Source organism: Quercus lobata, chromosome 4 (assembly GCF_001633185.2).
Source record: "Quercus lobata isolate SW786 chromosome 4, ValleyOak3.0 Primary Assembly, whole genome shotgun sequence".
Lineage (NCBI taxonomy): Eukaryota > Viridiplantae > Streptophyta > Magnoliopsida > Fagales > Fagaceae > Quercus > Quercus lobata.
The window spans coordinates 95,174,708-95,184,079 of NC_044907.1; the positions used below are offsets into that span (position 1 = coordinate 95,174,708).

At 33.8% G+C, this 9,372-nt stretch overlaps 1 protein-coding gene across 1 annotated transcript; it reads left to right on the forward strand.

Moving 5' to 3' along the window:
* Nucleotides 1-6,657: 6,657 nt before the first annotated feature.
* On the forward strand, nt 6,658-8,367 carry LOC115986223 (serine/threonine-protein kinase-like protein CCR4). Its single transcript, XM_031109075.1, has 3 exons — nt 6,658-6,682; nt 6,770-7,439; nt 7,521-8,367. The coding sequence occupies exons 1-3, from the start codon at nt 6,658-6,660 to the stop codon at nt 8,365-8,367; spliced, it is 1,542 nt and encodes a 513-aa protein (XP_030964935.1).
* Nucleotides 8,368-9,372: the final 1,005 nt, after the last annotated feature.

Consider the following 9,372-nt stretch of genomic DNA (forward strand, 5'->3'; position numbering starts at 1 on the left):
TCATTAGAATCTGCTTCTGGTTCTGTATGACTCAAGGTGGCAGCTAGGGCTTTGCTTTTGCCAATGGATTTAAGATATGTGGGACGCTCTTGTTTCATGTGTCCAAATCCTTGACACTCATAGCATTTTGGTCTAGTAGGAACATTATTGCCTTGACCAGCATCCTTAAATTCTCTCTTGCCTTTGTATTGGGACTTGAATTGAGAGAATGCAGACTGTTTGCGATCCTTATCACCTACTTTGACATTCGCATTTTTGATAAATTTCTTGATTTTTTTGGTGATATAAGATTTTAACTTGTGTCCTCATCTTCAAACAACTCATTGTATCATCATTTTTAATCTTTAAGGCCATGTTCTTGCCTTTGCTAGCCTTGCCAACCCTTACTAACCCTAGTTCATAGGTTTGCAAGTTTCCAATTAGCTTTGTCAAATGAATAGAGTCAAGATCCTTTGGTTCTTCAATGTTAGTGATTTTGGCATGGAATCTCTCCAGAAGAGATTTGAGGATCTTCTTGACAATCTTGGGCTCTAGAATCTGTTCTCCAAGATTGAAGGCTGAATTCACTATGTCCTTGAGCTTGGCATAGAATTCATCGAATGGCTCATCATCATCCATCCTTATTTCCTCAAAACTGGTAGTGAGCCTTTAGAGTTTGGAGTTTTTAACAACTTTTGTGCCCTTGTAGGTTTTCTGAAGAATAGTCCATACTTCCTTCGCATTTTCAGTGGAAGAGATCTGGAATTTTCATTGGTCACAACACTAAACAGAGCATTCAGTGCTCTACTGTTAAAATTTGTAACTTTGATCTTGGTATCATCTCACATTGCTGGTGGCTCTTCAGGTTTCTTCTAACCTACTTCAACTGCAAGCCATACTTTCTTATCTAAAGACTGCAAAAAGGCTCTCATGCGTACTTTCTAGTATGCATAGTTAGTACCATTAAATAAAGGAGGAATAATTAGGGATTGCCCATGATCCATAATAGACTACAACAAAATATATTTTTAGCAACGAAAATTAGTGAGGAAATATTTTTTGTCACTAAAAATACAGATTTAGCGACGAAATATGGATTTCATCACTAATAATAGGAAAATATATATAACATTTAGTGACGAAAAGTAATTTTCGTTGCTATTGTTGATCTGAAATATGGGCGCCAATGGGAGAAAACTTGGCGCGAACTTAATTAATCTATAGTAATGAAATATTTCATCGCTAAAAATTAAAATTTTTAGTGACGAAACAGTTCGTCACTATAGGTGTTGCTATTAATAGTATTAGCGAGGAAAATCATTTTGTCACTAAAAGGAAGAATTAGCGACAAAAAACATTTGTCGCTAAAAATAATAAGGGATTTCATTTCACAGTTTTGTGACGAAATCAAAATTCGTCTCTAAAAGTGTTCTTTAGCGACGAAATCTGGAAATCATCACTAAAAATCGTAACAAAAATTTGGCACATATTGTGACGAAATTGGAATTCGTCGCTAAAGGTGTTAGTATTAATATATCGTTTTAGTGTATTAGATGAAACCCAACATTTTTTTCTCACCCCCTCCCTCTCTCTCTCTGCCGTTCACTCTCACTATCTCTCTCTCTTCGCCATTCATTGCCGCTGCCACCGAGCTCCCTTTGCCGCCGCCGTCGACCTCCCTTTGCCGCCGCCGTCGAGCTCACTGTTCACTTTGTCGTCCATCTCTCTTCCTCTCTTTCTCTGAATCAAAGCACGCCGCTGCCACTGCCAAAAGAGGACCATGCTGCCGTTGTTGAAATAAGGTTTTGTCTTCAACTAAAGAATAGCATTCAGGTCTCTCTTTTTTTTTTTTTTTCTTTTTTTTTTTTTTAAATTGCTTCAATTCATTATTCATATTTGTTAATTTTATTCTATTTTAGCTTCTGTTTGGTTCCTAAGAAAACCATAAGAAATACACATGTGGCCCACAAGAAATACTAATCCAAGTGCTTTTGGGTGTGTGTGCTTTTGTTTTGTTTTTCATTCTTATTTCATTAGAAATTACTCAAAAGTAGTAGTTAACAAGTATAGTACAACTACAACTGCATTTTACTTATAAAACATAGAGAGTTTTTAAGGGGTTTTTGACTCTTTTGAGTTTTGTTTTGGTGGGTATGTACGTACCTACTAGTAAGAGAGAAGCTTAATTGTTTCACTGACAATCATAGCTAAACAAATTAAAAGGATCTTGCGGTGTGGGTGGGTCACCATTAGGGAAGTCATCACGGAAGTGGTGCTTTTGTGAGTTTTGACTGGTGGGAAAGGTTGTGTTGTATTGTGTGTGAAGAAAGAAAATGAAGAGTGAGAGGTGGAATCAGAATGTAAAATTTTAATTAATTAATTCTCCTCACTACTTTCTTTATTTCTTTTCTACAGCTGATTAATTAATAGTAATGGTTGGTTCCTACTTTCTAGTAGTTTCTTTCCTGCTCTTAGAAATTAATAATAGTAAAACTGTACTTGCTGCCTTGGTCTCCCTCTCCTTCCTAGTAGTTAGCTTTAAAAGATATTTTTGTGGGCCTTGGATTTTATTGTATTCAAAAGTCTTATTTAGTTTTTGAAAATTAGGTGGAAGTACAGTGAAATGATTATGAAGTAGGAAAATATATATATATATATATATATAGAGAGAGAGAGAGAGAGAGAGAGAGAGATCAAAACACTGTAGTTTTGAACAACAACAATTACAACAAAAAGAAAAAAAAAAAGAAATATAGGTAAAAAATATTAGAACCGTGATATGTGTTTTACAAAAAGAGTGTGATCCTTAATTATTTCTTGAGGCGGATATCCTTTAGCTTCTTCAACTTCTTCAGCTCAGTGATTTTTTGTCTTGAGTTTTGCTGTAACAAAAGAGACTAACACTGTGTTTGGTTGGGTGGAATTTAGGAAGGATGGAAAATATAAGAAGGAAAATGGGGTGGAAAACTGAGTTTTCCTCTATTTGGGAATGGGAAGAAAATAAGAGGAGTGGAAAACTGGGAGAAAATTTTCTCCCCGGGCCCACAAATTTTTTTCCTCCCAAATTGGGAGGAAAACTGCTCTTACCGTGGAATTACACAAATGCCCTCTCCCACCTACCCTCCTCACAAACACAACAGCTGTTCTGGAATCAAGCAAAAAAAAAAAAAAAACCAGAGATCGAGAGCTGGAGAAAAAAAAAAAAACCAGAGACCGAGAGCTGGAGAAAAAAAAAGAGAGAAAGCACTTCTTGAATGAGGGAGAAAAAGAAAGAAAGAATGAGAGTGCTGGAGAAAAGAAAAACATGTATGGAGGAAAAAAAAAAAAAACAGAGAGAGCGAGCTGGAGAAAAGAAAGAGAGAATGAGAGTGCTGGATGATTTGCTGGAAAGTGTGTGGAGAAAAAGAAAAATAAGGGGTGGGGATAGAGATAACAACGTGTGTGGAGGAGACAGCATAGAAAAAGAAAAAAGAAAAAAAACAAAAACAAAAACGTATGGATGAAATGAAAAGATTGAAAAGATAAATAATATAAAGAATAAAAAATCTTAATTGAGAAATGTTACTACAATAATTTCACAATAAATTTTAAGTAACAAATTGTTATTAGTTAATATTGATGAGTAAAAAAATAATTTCAATAGTGGGTTCAAATTAGAACTAGTAACAACTTTTTACATAAATTTTATTGTGAAAGTATTACGAAAAATTTTGTGGACGTAACACTTCTTATTGAAAAATATAATTGTTGGTAAATTTTATATTATTTAATGAGTACAAATAAATCTATTTCTTACATATTACGTAATAAGGGTATAATAGTCAATTTATATAAACTACTTTTTCTATCCTCCCACTTTTCTTTTCAACCAAGTAAAAGAGTTTTCCATCTTCTTACTTTTCCATAAAAGTGGGGTTAGGTGAGGTAGGTGTGATATTTAATTGGGGGGAGGGGGCGGTATTTATTAATTAGTACTTTTTCCTTTGTACATATATAGATACCCACATTACTTTGGTTGAGGTGTGTGCTAGCTTAAGCATAGTAAGTAATTTCTTATTAAATTCTTATTAAGTATTATATATTGTTTTGTTGAGAATTTGTATTGTGGTGGGTTGTTGTGTTGGAGTAAGCGGGTGACTTGTATGGTGTTATAAGATGATTTAAATTCATATTGGAAGTATTTCTTAATTTTTTTGGGAATTGTGAATGGATATTGTTGATTTATATGTGATGGGTATTATTTAATTTTTTTCAATATTTATAAGCATTATATATTGTTTTGTTGAGAATTGGTATTATGGTGGGTTGTTGTGTTGGAGCAAGCGGGTGGCTTGCATGGTGTTATAAGGTGGTTTAAATTCATATTGAGAGCGTTTCTTATTTTTTTGGGAATTGTTAATGGATATTGTTAATTTATATGTGATGGATATTATTTAATTTTTTTTTCAATACTTGTAAGCATTATATATTGTTTTGTTGAGAATTGGTATTGTGGTGAGCATTAAAACACTTATTGGTTAGTACTTCATTTTAGCAATTGGCCCGCACTACATGATGTGACTATTTTTTTTTAATGCATTATTTGAAACTAATTGTATTATATTACACTTGAAAATCTATATTTGCTTTCTACAACTTATACATTAGGAGTTGTGGTTTTAATACATTGGTGTGGCTACTTTTAATGCATTGTTAGAAATATTTCTTATAACATAATTAACTGTAACATATATTTCTAAAACATAAATGCATCTAACTATGTTTTAATAAATATGATATTTCATGTTTTATATAAAAAGTTGATGTTGTATTCAGGGACAGAACCATGTTGAGGCTGAGAGGGTTGGTGCCCTCCCAAATTTTTTTAAAATATTAAATAGTAGGTATATATTTAAGATTTTTGAAAATAAACCCAAAAAAAATTATATTTGCCTCCAACAAGAAAATTATATTTGTCCCCTCGACTTCATGGGTGATGTGCTTTCCAAATTAGGACTCTTAAACAAATGCTTGGTTTTGGTTAATTAATTTCGTTTATGCTTTGTTTGTTAGAAACGTCACGTGTCAACCCTTACATGAATTACAACCCTCACGTGTCAGCCCTTTATTCAACACAACATCTGACATCTTGAGTAAACGAACGAAAATAAAAGGCAAAGTGACATAAAGCAATGAAATGTGACTCAAGTCATTTGGGGCTGGAAAATGGAGAGAACAAAAAAGGAAATTGAAGGATAAAAGAAGAAGAAGAAGCAACAACGGCAGGAATCACCGTTGAACACACCGTGCACAGCTATGAACTATTTCTTGAAATAATTATTGTATCACACTTAAATATAAAATGATTACCTTTATATTTTGATTGATTAACTATTCTTGCAGTGGTGATTGACCGTGGAACTCTTCACTGTTTTTGATTTTTTGCGTGAAAGGAAGGATGTTTGTTTTAAATGTTTCTATATGAATACTTAACCAGGTACATTTGATATGCCACATGCCATAATGAGAGGGGATTGTGAATTGGGTAAATTTCACCATACCCACTGGCGGCGCCATGTATAATTGAGGGTGGTCACAGGACCACCCTCAACTTGGAAAAAAAAAGTTTTGTGCTTTAAAAAAAAAAAAAAATGAAATTCCAAATTAATATGGGTTGTTGACCACTTAGAAAACAAACCTTAACTACCCTAAAAAAATCCTAAATAAAATTTTTCCAATAAAAAAATAAAATTTGACTTCTCCAAAATTTTGGTTCATTGAAGATTAACCAAAAAATTGTAAAAAATGCTATGTTCACAGTATGTCCGCAACACTTTCATAACAAATCCTAAGTGGTAAATTGTTATCAATGGAATTTAGCCTTCTGAATTTTATTAAGCTGTCAAAGGTCAGAATTGAAGTAATGAAGAACAGAGCTGTACTCAAGCAAAGCAAGTCATCAAAGTGAAGAAGAAGAAGAAGAAAGATAGTAGCAGAGATGCAGAGCAGAAGAAGAAAGTTGTTTCAATTAAAACGACAAGTAGTTTAGATGTGTGAATGTAAAACTACATGTAGTTTTAGCAGTGTATTTAAATGTCAATAAGAAGCATGTGTAAGATTACTTTTACACACATGTTGGTGTAGTTAGGATAGGATCTTTCTCTTTTCTGTTATTCTGAGTTTGTTAGGCTATAGATTCTTCTTCTCATAGCTATATAAATAGCTGGTTGTAATTAGTTTCTAATTAATGAAATCGTATTTTCAATCATTCAGATTGCATAAATTTGTCTTTTGCAATTATATATAAAATATATAATATGATATGATATTACAGTCAATCTCTGGCATAAATATTGTGCTAAAAAAATTTTAAAAAAATAAATCTCTGATACAAATAGAACAAGCTGTGAATGCTCCCGGCAAGAAAATTAACAAAAGACGCAAAAGTCACAATTTTCGACTCACAAATAGAGCTACCAAATGCAGGGAAACTTCCTCTTCTTATTTTTATTTCTTCTATAATGTGAACTTGACCCTTGCTCTAGTCAGTCACGCCCATAGGAACGCGAGAGTCCATGAGAAAGTATCTTCACTGAAACTTCCAAATTCTTATAAATTATGAACACCAACACAACAGATCATTTTCATATGTAATTCTTTCGCTCTCAATCTCCCAAAATTTTTCTGTCCAATATCAGTATGAGGAAGCACCAAGTTGATTCAGGTAAGTTTTCCAGTCAGATAATTAGTGACTGAATGCTCTATAATTTCAATTTTAAACATTTCTGTATTTCGTAATTTTTGGTTGCAGAGTTTGTTGCCAACAACTCAGACTGTGGTAGTGCAGTAATGGAAGAAAGAAGTGAATCACTAGTAGAGTACTCATTTTTCCCATCAGCCATGTCAGAGTCATCAGGCAGTTTCAATTGTATATGGAATGGAACAAATCCAAACTCCCCTATTTACATTCCATCAATTTTCCCAGCCAACCACTCAGATAGTGAAAGTAATAGTATTCCAGGAACCAATGAAACATATCCAAAATTCTCTCATAATTCCAATTCCATAATGTCATTCTTCCCACCAGCCAGGTCTCCAAAAGACAGTACCGAAAATTATGAGATAATAATTACAAATCCTTCCATATCAGCAACAAGTTTTTCCATTTCAGCAATCTTCCCACCCATCATGTCTGAGACTGAGACAGACGGTAGTTGTTCAGAGTCTGACCAATCACCTCGTGCACAATTCTCTAATTCCATAGTGTCACTATTCCCACCAGCCTTGTCTCAAACAGACAGTAGTAGCTCCGAAAATTATGAAATAATAATTCCAACTGATCCTTCCATATCAGCAAGGCCTAACCGCAGAGTCCAAATAGAAACCTTCAAAGACTTGATTGAGTTTCTTAAGCCGAAGAGTAGTTGTAGTTCAAAATCTAACCAAACATCTCAAAAATTCTCTCATTCCTACAAAAATCTGTATTGTCGTTCTTTTCCACAGCCAAGTCACAAACAAAAAGATCTGAGCCTAGACGCACAATCATAACTACAAAGCTTCAGAGACTTGACGGAATTTCGTTTGCAAATGCTACTTGAAGCCACTCACAACTTCTCTGAAGATCACAAGATTGGAACAGGCAGTTTTAGCTCAGTCTACCGTGCCACTTTAGACGATGGCCAAGTAGTGGCTATTAAGCGTGCTCAACTATCAATGTCTACACCGTACGTGACCAAGCTCAAGGACAATAAAAATGCTACAAAGAATGAATACGAAGATTTGTCCCGCCTTAACCACAAGAATCTCGTTCGCTTATTGGGATTTTGTAAGGTTCGTAACGTGCGTGTAGTGGTCTACGAATACATGGAAAATGATACCCTTCATGACCATCTTCATAAGCTTCAAAGTACTCCTCTAATATCATGGGCTGCTCGGATTAAAGTGGCACTAGACGCAGCTAAAGGCATTGAGTATCTGCATGCATATGCAATACCGCCAATCGTACACTGTGACATCAAATCTTCTAACATATTACTAGATGCCACGTGGACTGCCAAGGTATCTGATTTTGGCCCATCTTTTATGTCATACCTTTCAATTCTTGGGGCAGGCAGTGTGGACCCCGAGTACTATAAGCTTCAATTGTTAACACCCAAAAGTGATGTGTACAGTTTTGGAGTAGTATTGCTAGACATTTTGTTTGGATACAAAGCACTTCATAGAGATGAAAATGGTGAGCCACAAAGTATAGTTGATTTTGTAGTGCCATACATTGCCCAAGATGAAATTCACAAGATTTTGGACCCAAAAATACCACCACCGACCCCATTTGAATTAGCAGAAGTGGCATATGTTGGGAACCTAGCACTGCATTGTGTAAGTCTAGAAGGTCGAAATCGCCCTCAATGAATGAGATTGTACGTAGCCTACAAAGAGCCTTGGATGCATTGCAAAGTAAGACTTTCAGTTCAGGAAAAGAAGATTGAATGTAAGATTAATCTAAAATACATTAATCGATATTAATAATAAAACAAACAAATAATTTATATATTAATGTAATTATCATTTTTCTCCATAATTTCAAGTTTGGTTGTTTAGTAGTATTGCTGGTTGTTTGTTTTACAACTTTTGAGTCTTTAGTTGGATATGATTATAGATTCAACTAGTCGCTAACCTACAATGCACCAGATAGTTATAAATGAATTAACTTTTTATAAGACAAAACACTTTATATATATATATATATATATATATGAGATAGGTTCAAGATACACCTTTTGTGGACCATTGATTACTATTAGATCTAAGAGTTAAAAAATACTGATAGTAGTGTCATTATTACTCTCTAGAAATTAGTGATTTAGGCATTAACATTTCTTATTAAAAAAAAAAAAAAAACGTTTTTTTTTCGTCCATATCATCATCTTCTTCCTCTTGTCTTTCTTTTTGCACTATACTTTCAAGCCTCCATCATGAATGGTGGTTGGAATAATTCTGAAAATAACATCTGAAGTCTTTTCTTCTTCTTAGACTTGTTGGAAAAAATTCTGAAAATAACTCCCAAGTCCTTTTCTTCTTGCTAGGCTCGCTGTTGAAAGAATTTTGAATATAACGTCTCTATATATAAACAAAATATTTTAGTCAAGATTCTCTCTTAAAGTTAATCTGAAAGGTCTTCTCGCTGTTGAAAGAAATCTGAATATAACGTCTCTATATATAAACAAAATATTTTAGTCAAGATTCTCTCTTAAAGTTAATGTGAAAGTTATTCTCGTTGTTGAAAGAATTCTGAATATAATGTTTCTATATATAAACAAAATATTTTAGTCAAGATTCTCTCTTAAAGTTAATGTGAAAGTTCTTCTCATGGTTCCACCACAAAGAAATTTCTTCAACAGAAAATGCACCATCTGC

Bases quoted from the DNA above. Each gene is read 5' to 3' on its own strand.
- LOC115986223 (XM_031109075.1), top strand. From the start codon at position 6,658: ATGAGGAAGCACCAAGTTGATTCAG. The intron at 6,683-6,769 runs GTAAGTTTTCCA...TTTTGGTTGCAG, and splicing joins GAAGCACCAAGTTGATTCAG to AGTTTGTTGCCAACAACTCA. The intron at 7,440-7,520 runs GTATTGTCGTTC...ACAAAGCTTCAG, and splicing joins TCTCATTCCTACAAAAATCT to AGACTTGACGGAATTTCGTT.